Source organism: Uloborus diversus, chromosome 9 (assembly GCF_026930045.1).
Source record: "Uloborus diversus isolate 005 chromosome 9, Udiv.v.3.1, whole genome shotgun sequence".
Classification (NCBI taxonomy): domain Eukaryota; kingdom Metazoa; phylum Arthropoda; class Arachnida; order Araneae; family Uloboridae; genus Uloborus; species Uloborus diversus.
In genome coordinates this window covers 41,757,261-41,771,085 of record NC_072739.1, presented here as the reverse complement: position 1 = coordinate 41,771,085, position 13,825 = coordinate 41,757,261, and the positions used below count along the sequence as shown (strand labels likewise).

Here is a 13,825-nt window from a genome sequence, read left to right as displayed (position 1 = left end):
CTGGCATCATTGATTAAATGCAGACGATTTTCTTTTAAGTTAGTATTCTTGATATTCTTTTTGCAGATTATTTGCTTATTCGCCTTGAAATGGACCGTATGAGTGATAGTCCTGAATCCGTTAAACTATGTATCGTGGATTTGTATCGTTACGGTAAAAATCAATGTGGTATTGCGAACTATTTACATTGTTCGCAATCAAGTGTTAATAAAATGCTAACACAATATTCACAGAATGGAAGTTTTCTTGTTAGTTTCTGAAGTTTTCTAAAGAAGTTCAGTCATTTCACTTTGGAAGCTCACGAAACCAGGTGATGTTACACACTGGTTTGATATATATGGCCAATGAAGTTAAGCCAACTTCGTTTTGCTCCATTTCACCTATAAATGACCATAGTCCACCAGCAATATGGGCACATTTACAGCCAATAATTGAAATACTCAAAAATAAGAGTCCAAGTATAAATGTGCTTCCTATTTTTTCAGACGGCCCTAGCTCACAGTATCAGCAGAAAAAAAAAATCTACCTATTTAACACACGAGCAATTGTTCAAGCATGGTTTCACTAAAGGAACTTGGAACTTCTTTGGGAGTGGCCATGGAAAGGGGGCCGCTGATGGCATTGGTGCAGAATTGAAGCGAGATGCTGATGATTTAGTTGCCCGAGGCACAGATATACCTGATGCCAAATCTTTTTTCGTAAACTCAAGTGCCATACTAGCATTGATTTGTTTTTCATTGACAAAGATAAGATAAAACTCATCGAAGAAAATCTTCCAAGCATCAACTGCATTCCGCAATTGCCAGAAACTTGAAAAATGCACCAAATAGCAATTGAGAAGAAAAATTTGCTTAAGTACAGAAACGTTAGCTGTTTCTGTTCATCAACTGGGAAGAGAGGGTTTTGTAAGTGTTTTGAGCCCAAAATATTTTTACAGAGCTCAAAAAAGTAAATTTAACAAGGACACAAATTTACACATCATCCTCAAACTCTGATGATACAACCAGTTCTGATGAAAATGTGGATAATTTTTCCAAACCACCAGAAAAAGATCCAGAAATTTCAGCTGGATCTTATGTTCATGTCGCATTTACGACAAAATGCACCATTAAGCACTTTTTGGGACAGGTACAGGATTCAACTGACACAAATACAGAAGCCGTATCTGTCAAGTTCCTAAAATATGAAGAGGGAACAAAACAATTCTCATGGCCAAAAGTTGACGATATCAGTATCATTGATATTGAGTTTTAAAACTCTTATGTCCAAAATAGAAGCTCGTCAAGTACAGCTCATATTCAAAATATTACAATAATGACAATTTCTGCTCCAATTAAATTGAAAGTATCCTTTGATAATGCAATATCTTTAAATTCAAATATGCAAAGGACAATTTTACTAACGACTTATTGTTGATTAAACGCCCAGTGGCAGAAACACCGCGACACGGCGACAATGTCGCCGCCAACGTCGGTCTATTGCGGACAGTTTTGTTCTGCGCTAAAACAAAAATAGTTATAAAAGTTGTCCGCAATTTTCAGAATTTTTTTCTAGCGATAAGGACGCAGGCATAAGCTCCTTTCTACCTTGTCAGCAGGATGCCGCAGGGAAAATTCTGCAACTTGCGGACATTCCTTCCCCCCTCCTTGCAGTAAGTACGCAGGCTTCCCTTTCCGCGCCTCTTCTACCTTGTCCGCAGAAATATGCCGCGGGGAAATTTTTTTTTTAGAAACGCAGAGGGACAGCCGTTTTTCTCGGGGGCTGCCGAACAACGTATTCTTTCGCACACCCCCCTTCGTCACTACGCTCAGAAAAGAATAGGAGAGCAAAGGCTTCAAGTTATACAATGACGCACGTGCTCGTTCACAGCTTGAGGTGGTTTTAGGTGACACATTTGCTAAGAAACCAGTTTTTCAGTGGTCAGCAGATGCTTATGGGAATGTAGAACGTGCAGCCAGAGGGTCAGCGTTTGCCGCACGGTAGATTAGTCTCGCTTTCACTGGGAATTTTTTTTTTCTTCTGAAAATGGCGTCGCGCGAAAAAGTTTTGTGTGGGGTTTGCGAATGTGAGCTAGTAAAAAAAAATTTGAGCACGCATTTTCAAAGACGCCACCCAAATCAAAATGTTAAATTTAATCAAATATGGGCTGCAAAAGGGCTTAAAGACATGTTTCAAAACGTGGAACTGAACAAGAAAAGACAGCTCGAACAGGATGAAAGTGGGGTAAATGAGCCCAGCGGAGAATGTGTTGAAAATGACGATAACGAAAATCAAGATCCTGCAGAAAACAGCTCAGAAGATCATCCTGATGATCGTCCTGTAAAGCGAGCTAGAAATGAAGACGGCACTATATCTGATGTCCTACAAGCTTTGCAAAGTAAGTGTCGAATAATTGTTGGTTTCTTTTTTCGGTTTTTCTTTTGGTATTTAGTAAATCTGAGTTACAATAATGCTTAAATTTACCAAATGTATAAGCACCAATTTTCGTGAGACTGAAAATTTCATAAATCCGTCGTTATCGTGAGAACTCAGTCTCAAGAAGCATTTTTTTTCGTTCCTATTTTTGGCTCTGTTCATACAAATTGCGCGAAATCGCCGAATTCTTCATTTTTGCGAAAATAGGTGTTTTTACACTACTTAAGTGCAATAAACTTATTGTGCAAAACGATAGGCAAAAGTTACACAACCTTTAATCTTCGGCAATGCACATCTGCGCACCTCCGCACCCGAACTTGCGCGGAGGGGAGGGGGGGGGGGACGACCGAGAAGGAACTGGAACACGCCTACCGCGGTAGATGGTTGGGGAAAACTCCCTGCAGTGTGAAAATTCGAGCTCGCGCGGGGCGCATTTATTATTTTCTGTTCACGATTTTTCGCGATTTTAATCAAAACTTCGGGAACGAAATATCGGATCGTTTAGCCGTCAGTAACATGGGAATAGGGTGAAAAAATTCTTCTCTACAATATTTGTGCAGAATTTACACTTTACTGAAAAATAGCATGCAGCAACGATTCTTTTCGGAAAACATCCTGAATCCTAAATTGACCTGACATTTAACAGGGGTCTGTCCCTCCGTTTTTTGTGAAAAATCAAATAATTTTGTGAAAAATGAATTAATTTTGTGGAAAAAAAAAAAAATTCGCAAAAAAAAAAAAATTGATAAAATGAAATTTTAGAATTTAGCGATGGCACAAACTGCGTCATTTAAACGTACAGTTGAGTGTCTTCCTCTTCTATGTTGAGAATATCATTCTGGGGTGTTTTTCTAGTATTTGGCGGGGGGGGGGGGGTACTTGCTCTCTCAAATACTAATATTTATCTACCATTCTACAAAATGTTGCATTATACTACAAATATTTCTGTACAGTATTTAAAATAATTGTAACAAAAAAAATCAGACAAGGGTTCAGCATTTAACTTTTTGACCCAAGACATTCTTAAAAAAATCACAGATTTTCGTTTGAAACTTATAAATTCTGTGACTTTAATAGAAATGAAAAGAGATTTATTTAAAGTTGATCATCCTTCTTAGCATCGAAAAATCAAACCTATTTAATTTTCTCCCAAAACATGTTAACATCGCACCGCATCCGCCGCGGACCCATAAACCCGTAAAAACACAAATATTGACAAGCTCCTAAAATGATGAGAATATTTTCTAATCAAGTCATAATAAAGGTTTAACGCCAGACAGTAGGCAATAATTTTGAAGTTTGTAAACCGATTTGGATCTGAAGCGATCTTTTTCCGCCCCCCCTCCCCCCACACTAACTATCCTGTCGCAGTTCTAAAGTCCATATCATGAGCATGGAGAAAAGTGCTTACCAACGCCTTTTCAGAAAAGTTTACAATAACGCCACGGCGCAGGCGCTGCTAATTAGCTGTGATAAAACAAATAAAATTATCAAACTTATTTTTAGCTTGTTAATTTCTTTCCGTGAAACAAACAAGCTTTTTTTTATTTGGCAGTAGTAATCATTTATAGCTTGCTGGAGCATCAGGAGGGTGCTGATTTCTTACTTTTTTTTAATTGCAAAAGGGAAAATGCGTTATTTTGCTTTCAGATTTGCTCTTTCAATAAACAATTTGTGAAAGATCTGCTCTTGTTTATTAGAATTTTGTGAAGGGTCCGTTTTGGTCCAAATGAGTATACATAAAAATTTAATAATCTGATATAGACATTTAACTAAAACAGTTTAATTTGTTAATATCAAATTTAAATTTCAAATATTTTATTTAAATTTAAAAAATCTGATGTCTTAGCTGATATATGCATCTTAAATCTAGTCTGAATTTAGATGCTTGTGACTGAGCTATAGTTTGGAGACTGCTTCCTTAGACTAGAAACTGTGCCAAATGGTTCTTTTCCATAGAATCTTGGTTCCTTGGTTAATATATATATATTTATAAGGGAAATTTTTAAATAATAATTTAACAATAGTATTGTCATTTTTACAAAATGGACTCTTTTTAAAACTTTTTTTAAAATTTCTTACAGACCTTTCTAAAGACTTTGAGGACTTCAAGAAAATGCCCAAACAGCAAAGTCAACCATCAGTCCCATCAGTCTCCTCTATAAGTGACTCAACTTTGACAGAAGAGGAAATTGAAATTCTGCTGAGGTCTCAAAGATCAGTGGCAGGTCTTATGAAATGGGCAGGAAAGTTTGAAAGATGCCAAGATGGAATTAGATGCCAAGTGTGTCAGTCAACCATCTCCTACGATTACAGTAAAGGAGATGACTTTACTGGTGAAAAGGAAAATATGCCACTTGCTTTTCGACATTTAAAATTTGATTTAATACGACACACAAAGACCTCAACACACCTTGAAAACCTAAACCGTCTCGACAGACAAAATTTGCAGGAAGAGCAAGATTATGAGAATGGTAAACTGGCAGCAATAAACTGTGCGACTGCAGCATATCTCAGCTATAAATTAGAGTCTTCATACAGAGATTACGAAACAATTATTGCTGAATTTCACAACTGTGGAGGAGAAGTTGGACTAAAAAATCATTCTAAAGAGTTTGCGCGAAATTTTTTATCACATACATATCAAATTTTGTCTAAAGAAATTTGCAATTTTATTATTTCCAACGATTTGCCATTCGGCATAGTGGCAGACAAAATGACTGCTAATCGCAGAAGTCGCCATATAATTGGATTAAGACTACCAATTTTTGACATAAATAGCAAACAATTGTTCCAATCCATCTATCTTGAGCACAGTCCAGCAACTGATTTAACAGGAAGTGGCTTAGCAAAGCAAATTTTACAAACGGTAGAAAAATTTGGCTTGGACTTGCCTTATATCCGTAACCATCTCGTAGGTCTTGCAGTGGATGGACAATACATCATACAAGATGTTGGAAAGCATCTTGAGAATAAGCTTGTGAAAAACGTTTTAGTTTCGTGGGACCCCATGCACAAAATCGAACTAATTAAGAAGCATGCTGATGCTCCCAAATTAGTAATAGATGCATTTACTTTAGTGCATGACGCAATGAAGAATTTTTCATCGGGAAAAAGCTTTGAAGCTCTTTTGAAATGTTCCGAACAGTTCCCAGATTTTTTTTACAGACCCCAAGTTTTTGAGACAATGAAGTTTTCGGCCCATTGCGAAACAGTTTTTTGGGCAGTTTTAGCAGATTATCGAGTGTTGATATCTGCATGTGAACATGACCCTGATGGTTTTACATTAAGAGACAGATTAATGAATAAGTTGACAATGGTGAACATTCTTGCACTTTCAGATATTTGCTCTGCTCTTGGAAACACATCCAAAAAAGTTCAAGAGACTGATCTGTTGCCATGGGAATATACTATGCACGTAAAAAGTCTCACATCCTCTCTCAACATTATGGAGACATATTTTGATGAACTTGCAATTGCAGCATCCGAAAATGAAGGAGGTCAACAAGCCATTCAGATTTCAGATGCGTTATCTAAACTACCTCTGCCACTATTTACAAATTTAAAAACAGCATTGGAAATGTTTCCTCCATTAAATAGTGGGTTGTCTAGCACATACCATGGAGTTCCACTTTTTGAGAAACCTATTAGCTCCAAGATACTCAGGTCGCAACATAAAAATGATGGGAGTAATGAACTTGGAGCTAATTTCGCACACCTATCAAGGTATGTAAAATCATTGAATGAACAATGTAGTTTATATTTCCGCAGCGTGGAATCGGATGGTAAACCCACCTTTTTTTCAATTATTGAAAAGAGCAGTCATTTATTTAACTATGACTTTTTGGTTTATCCAAAATCAAATGTCAGTATAAATGATGCTCAAATTAACAGGGGACTCACGGAAGAGAGTTTTAATGACATTTTAAATATCTTTCCTTTCGTGGAGTCTTCTGCAGACCTGAGAAAAACTCTGTGGTTCGAGTTTCAGATCTTCAGCGAATGTATGATTCATTTAATACATAGAGTTGTTGTGGAGGGTGATGCACCAGACTTTAAACACCTGTTTAAAATTGCATACCATGAACTCAAAGAAAAAATCCCTACTTTTCTAAAATTAGTTGTTTTTGTTATTTCAATGCCAGTATCTGAGGCAGTGTGTGAAACTTGGGGGTCAGTAATTGATGTTGTTGGGAAGCATAGGTTACGCTCAAAAGATGGGACTGATGAAGAAGTTGGCACAAATGATAAGAGGGTTTTTGTGCAATTAAATGGTCCTCCTTCTGGGTTCAAAGGCACCAGAAAATTTTTAAAAGCTGTTTTATTATCGATGTATGGGACAACTTATCCTTCCCATTTCAAAAATCCCACAAGAAATGAATTGATGAAACGATTTGTCGTGTCCAAAGTAGTTAACAAAATTAATACCAATGCATCATGCTTACCATGTTTCAAATAAAATTCTTTAAAAAATGCTTGTTTAACGTGTGATTTATTTATTGAAATTACGCGCAAATTTTGCAGACAGATTTTGAAGTTCTAAAAGCTTGTCGCAGACAGCTTCAAAACTTTCTGCTACTGGGATTAAACGTATTTATTATCTTAAAATTAATATATTTGAAGAGATTAATAGAAAAAAAAATGAATTTTGAAAAGTCAAAATATTAGAATATTTATTCAAGTGGTTAAAATATTAGAATATTTCACATTAATGTTCCTTTAATTATCACCAATTCATAACTGCTGGCATCATTAATTAAATGCAGACGGTTTTCTTTTAAATTAGTGTTCTTGGTATTCTTTTTGCAGATTATTTGCTTATTCGTCTTGAAATGGACCGTATGAGTGATAGTCCTGAATCTGTTAAACTATGTATCGTGGATTTGTATTGTTACGGTAAAAATCAATGTGATATTGCGAACTATTTACATTGTTCGCAATCAAGTGTTAATAAAATGCTAACACAATATTCACAGAATGGAAGTTTTCTTGTTAGTTTCTAAAGTTTTCTAAAGAAGTTCAGTCATTTTACTTTGGAAGCTCAAGAAACCAGGTAATGTTACACACTGATTTGATATATATGGCCAAAGAAGTTAAGCCACCTTCATTTTGCTCCATTTCACCTATAAAAGACCATAGTCCACCAGCAATATGGGCACATTTACAGCCAATAATTGAAATACTCAAAAATAAGAGTCTACGCATAAATGTGCTTCATATTTTTACAGACGGCCCTAGCTTACAGTATCGGCAGAAAAAAATTTCTAACTATTTAACGCGCGCGAGCATATGTTCAAGCACGGTTTCACCAAAGGAACTTGGAACTTCTTTGAGAGTGGCCGTGGAAAGGGGGCTGCTGATGGTATAGGTGCAGCATTGAAGCGAGGTGCTGATGATTTAGTTGCCCGAGGCACAGATTATGATGCCGAATCTTTTTTCTTAAACTCAAGTGCCATACTAGCATTGATTTGTTTTTCATTGACAAAGATACGATAAAACTCATCGAAGAAAATCTTCCAAGCATCAACTGGATTCCGCAATTGCCAGAAACTTGAAAAATGCACCAAATAGCAATTGAGAAGAAAAAATTGCTGAAGTGCAGAAATGTTAGCTGTTTCTGTTCATCAACTGGGAAGAGAGGGTTTTGTAAGTGTTTTGAGCCCAAAACATTTTTTACAGAGCTTAAAAAAGGAAATTTAACAAGGACACAAATTAACACATCATTATCAGACTCCTGATGATAATACATGAAATACACAGCCAGCTCAGTCAATTCCAGCCGAGGACTGCAGTTTCGTGCTGAGTTCTGATGAAAATGTTGATAACTTTTCGAAACCACCAGAAAAAGATCCAGAAATTTCAGCTGGATCTTATATTCTTGTCGCATTTACGACGAATTGCACCATTAAGCACTTTTTGGGACAGGTACAGACTTCAACTGACACAAATACATAAGCTGTATCTGTCAAGTTCCTAAAACATGATAAGGGAACAAAACAGTTCTCATGGCCAAAAGTTGACGCTATCAGTATCATTGATATTGAGGACATAGTTTTAAAACTCCCATGTTCAAACATGGATCGAAGAGAGTGCCTCTATTTTTCTTGTGATTTTCTAAAATATAACTTGTAAAATTACAATTTCATCGTTAGATGATAATAAATTTGTTTAATACATTTTACGTTTGTTTCTTGCTTATGAATATTTAATTATTGCCTTTTTTAAGGTTTTAATGTAGTAATTTCAAACATTTTTAATATCTGAGTTATTCAATATATTTTTGTGCATATTTTAGTGAAAAATTATAATTGTTTGGTGTGCTTTAGAAACACATGTAGAAGAGTTTAATATAACATCTGATCTCAAATCATGCCAAATCTGTTACTCAATGTCAATCTGTTACCTAAAGTCAGGTCTGTTGCCTTGTAAAAGATGTTTGTTAAAAACAAAATACTTGACTAAAAATTGCAATGAGTGTGCAACTGATAAATATGAAACCTATTCTGGATATAACTTTAGGGTATACAGCACAGCATTATTTTTGCACATTTGAGACAAAAGTTAATGCATTAATATTAAATTGAAGTAACAGACCTGACATTGTAAATATTTTTATTAATAATTAAATATTTTCCTTTTGCAAAACAAGGAAATAATTTCTTATTTGAGACAAGTTTTCTATATTTAAGATGATTTACTAATTCAAAAAATGGTAATTTCATATAAAAACTTCAAATATTTGTCTGTAACAGACCTGACATTTTTTAGTTTCTAAGTGACTTAGAGGGGACCTGCAAGCCTAAATTTTAACTTAATATTGACGCTGGCTATGAAAACATGTTCAAGACATTTGCAAGAACTAATATTAAATACCAAAAATGTTTTATTTTTTTATATTTTTTCAAACCACTTAAATTTTAAAAATGCCTTAAATTTGAAAATCACCCTGTAGCCAAACTAGGAGCTCGTCAAGTACAGTTCCTATTCAAATATTAGGATAACGACAATTTTTGCTCTAATTAAATTGAAAGTATCCTTTGATAATGCAATATCTTTCAATGCAAATATGCACAGGACAAATTTACTAAGGACTCATTGTTGATTAAACATATTTATTATCTTAAAATTAATATATTTGAAGAGATTAATACAAAAAAATGAATATTTTGAAAAGTCAAAATATTAGAATATTTATTCAAGTGGTTAAAATATTAGAATATTTCACATTAATGTTCTTTTAATTATCACCAATTCATAACTGCTCAAATCATCATCATAGTCATCATTAATTAAATGCAGATGATTTTCTTTTAAATTAGTATTATTGGTATTCTTTTTGCAGATTATTTGCTTATTTGTCTTGAAATGGATCATATGAGTGACAGTCCTGAATCTGTTAAACTATGTATCGTGGATTTGTATTGTCACAGTAAAAAACAATGTGATATTGCGAATTATTTACACTGTTCGCAATCAAGTGTTAGTAAAATACTAACTCAATATTCACAAAATGGAAGTTTTCAAAATATTCGTCGAAATGGTGGTCATAAACCAAAAACCTCTACTGGAGATGAGAGGAAACTGAAGCGTCTAGTCAAGAAAAACAATTTTAAAAGTAAAGCGGTAAAAACCGTAAAAAGTTCTTGCCCCCAAAATGGAAAGATGAAGAAATTGAAGTTACTGTATCGGACAACATTAAGACATCTCCATAAATTTAAGTTTGAATCTTGTGTACCGAAAACAAAACCTCTCACGACTGCAAAATAGAAATGTATAAGATTGAATTTGTGTAAATTGAGGCGTTTATGGAGCAAAGACGATTGGAAAAAATGTATTATTTAGTGATGAAAGTATGTTTTGTGTTTTATATGGTAGTCAAGGTATTCAAGTCTGGAGAATACAGTGAGAAGCATTTGAAAAAGAATGCCTGAAACGCCTTCCCATTGTGTTTATTTTCCCAAAGGCAAAATTTCATGTTATTTAAGGCATCACCAGGGAATTTATGTTTAGTGAATTGTCCCATAAGTAGATATAGAATTGGATCTCTGTTTCTGGAGGTTCTGAAACGTATTAAAAAGCATACTCATTCACTAAAAGATAAAATTATTTTGGTGATGGACAATTATGAAAGTCATTGTACTCTTGATGTTGTGCTGTTTGCGAAGAATAGCGGTATAGTGATAATAACACTTCCTCTACACTGTTGTCACCGCCTCCAGCACTTTGGATGTTGAAGTCTTAGGACCGTTTAATTACAAGTTGAGAATAGCTCAAAATGATTGGCTTAATATCAAACCCTAGCAAGTCATCAACGTACATAACTTGGCTGCAATAGAAAATACTGCATACACTGTCTCATCTACAAACAAAAATATCGGAACAGCTTTCCTAAAAACTGGAATCTGGCCTTTTTCACACCTGGTTTTTACTGATGACGATTTTGAACCTTCTTCCATAATAGTTAACTATATGCAGCCATCCTCTGCTATTGTAATTCTTCCTGAAGATTCAGTTCCAAAAGAAAAGTGCACAATAGAAAGTCTCAAGCACTAGTAAGGAAAATTCTACTTTTGTACAATAACAATCAACGAATTAGAAGAGATCAATAACACCCATAGATGTGAGGTCTTACCCTAAAGAGATTACAGAAGTTAGAAAGGGTGGAAGAAAAAAAGTGAAGTCCAAGATACTAACAGAAGCACCTGAAAATAATCGTATTGAAGAAGAAATACTTCGAAGGTCGGAAAAGAAAAGGAAAACAGTGTCAAATAGCACTAAGCCTACGTCAAAACAGCCACCCAAAAAAATTGTTGATTCTTCAGGAAGTGAGTGTGAGGATATTTCTTTGAACGATGAGTCAGAGTATGAGGATTTTTTAACCCTCTACAGAATATGATAATTAATTCTCCTTATCATTTATGTTTTTGAAAGTAACATTTTTTCCTGAAAATTGTATTTTAAAAAAAATATATTTATACGTTTTTCTTCAAATTGCAATCAACCTTAATTATGTACACATAATGTTTTGATTTTGATGGTGTTACTGTATTTTGTCAAAATTTCAATCAAGTCAGCTGCTGTTCCGGGTTTCTTGGTTGGATGGTGTAGGAAAGTCATTCCATATCTCTCACCAAAACCGAGAAGGTCTTGTGACCATTCTGGGGAGAAGTGGAGGAGTTGTCTTCAGTTGTCCTTTACAGAATATCAACAACTGGAAATAACTCATGATTTCAGTATTAAATGTTAATGACTTAGTTCTTAAAGAGTTTTGTGGAAGGAAGAAAAAAGTTCTCTTTGTAAGGAAAATTGACAAAATAGAAGATGACTGCTAGAAGGTAAAGTTTATGAAGAAGAAGAATGATTCTTGGAAATTTTATTTTCCAGAAAAAGAGGACATAAGCAGTATAGAACGAAGTGATATAAAAATGAAACTACCTGAAACAAATTTAAGTGGAGGAATTGCTCAAGCTGTATTTTCGATGACATTTTCTGTGAATTTTAATTTATTTACAGAAAAATAATGTAATCAATCCACAATGTCAATCTGTCTACTTTACAGGTTCGTAAATAAAGCATATTTTGTCAAATTGTGTGATATTTGTGGATTTGCTTCTACTGTTGAAATGCACCTTACCTTCTGTTGATAACAGCCCCCTTGGAGGGGCAAATTTCAACAAAGTGTATGCTTCACTAAAAAGGTAAAATTTAATAATTTACATTTGGCTTGAAACTAATTATAAAATTGAGAGGATACCTGAAATACGCAGTCTGTAAATAGTACTTAGGACTTTCATTTTTAAAGCAGCATTACTTGAGAAATAACACTTTTGCAAAAAAAATGTTGAAAGGTGACCCCATCTCCCCTACCATTTAAAATATGTATTTTACAAATGCAAATTTATGTAACGATTTCTTCAAAGTTGCAATTAATAAACTATTATGAATAAATTCTACGAAAAATTTAACAATAACTTAATATGATTAAATACAATTCAGTTGCTAATTCAATATTATCATATACAAAAATAAATTTTATTTGTTGAGAATAATAAAAATCAAAATAAGTAAATTAAGTATACCTTTTCATTCAAATGCTGTAAATTCTGCTTTTCTGATGACACAAACAATGATTCTTGTCTTAAATGGCGAGCTAAATCCATCAAATCCATTCGAGATGACATGATTTCTGTTACGCCTCTGAAAAAGTTATAACGATATAGAAAATTAATGAAAAAATAATACAGTAGAAATTAAACCATAAGTAGGTAAAAAATAAGTTGTATACTGCCATGTTAAGACCAAAATTTGTATCTGTAGCCAAGTTCAAAATGAGAAATTGCCCATTTAAAGTTGTGTGCCTCCATGCATTTGAGGTGGATGCAACTAATTTAGAATTTTTAAAAAAATATTTCCTACTGACAAGTGAACATAAAATGTATTTAGGTGAAATATGTGACAAAGAACTACCTGGTGACAGTAACTCAATTTTGATGAAAAGTGCAGATAACACTTTTGCTCTTTGCACGGCAGTATGGTTAAAAATATCCTATTGCCTATTTCTGAATATGGAAATATAACAGCATTCCACGGAAAATAAAATTTTGAAACTGTTTCTTACCTTTCGACCTTTAACTTTTAAAAGCAAAATAGTACACTTAGCGTCCTACACTTTAATTTTTGGCAGGGCAGAAATTCTCAATTTGACCAATGGAGCTCAAAATTATGCCAAATAAAGCTCCAGAAATTTGCATTATGGTTCAAGGAACAAAGAGAAGCAATATTAACATTGGCAACTTTCATAAACTCAAAAACTGTAGCTGACTTTGAACAAAAGCCAATAAAATTTAATAAATAGCAAATCATATTGATAGAAATCCCAAGTGGTTTTTTTAAATGTTAATTCTGGGAAAGTTAGTCTTACTCAAGTAGGCTCACTGTTAGAAAAAAATGCAACCTTAATTCAAATGAGTGGGAATACTGTTGATATTCTTAACTTTTTCAAGTTGTTTTAAACAGAAAGTTTATTATAATAGGCTTTTTTAGCCAGATGCAAGCTGATTACAACTTGAGGATTTTATGTTTTCTACAGAGGATGTGTTATATATTACAGTAAAACCCCTCTAATGCGGACACTAACGGGACAATTTTTTTTTTTTTTTGTCCACAATAGAGGGGTATTCGCAGGTAAGGAGTTTAATTATGTTATTTGCATTGGAATAGGGGAATTGAAAATTGTCTGCATAAGAGGGTTGTTTGTTAGGAAGGGTTTTACTATATTTGAAAAGAATTACAGCACCTCAAGTTCCAGGACCAGGTGTGTAGAGCTGCTAATCAGAACCAGAAAATAGTAACCCCCCAAGAAACGTGCCTCAAGAATTCCCAACCATCAATTTGTTCCATGCCCCCCCCC

The 13,825-nt window shown here is 34.2% G+C and overlaps 1 protein-coding gene across 1 annotated transcript in view; it reads right to left on the bottom strand.

Annotated features, from left to right (window-relative positions):
* The window catches only part of LOC129230175 (GTPase-activating protein and VPS9 domain-containing protein 1-like), a 145,680-nt gene that overhangs the window by 131,072 nt on the left and 783 nt on the right, over positions 1 to 13,825 (bottom strand). The window contains exon 2 of the mRNA XM_054864577.1: positions 12,495 to 12,612. Within this exon, the coding sequence (XP_054720552.1) occupies positions 12,495 to 12,596 (102 nt within the window). The 5' untranslated portion in view covers positions 12,597 to 12,612. The remainder of the gene's footprint in view (positions 1 to 12,494; positions 12,613 to 13,825) is intronic.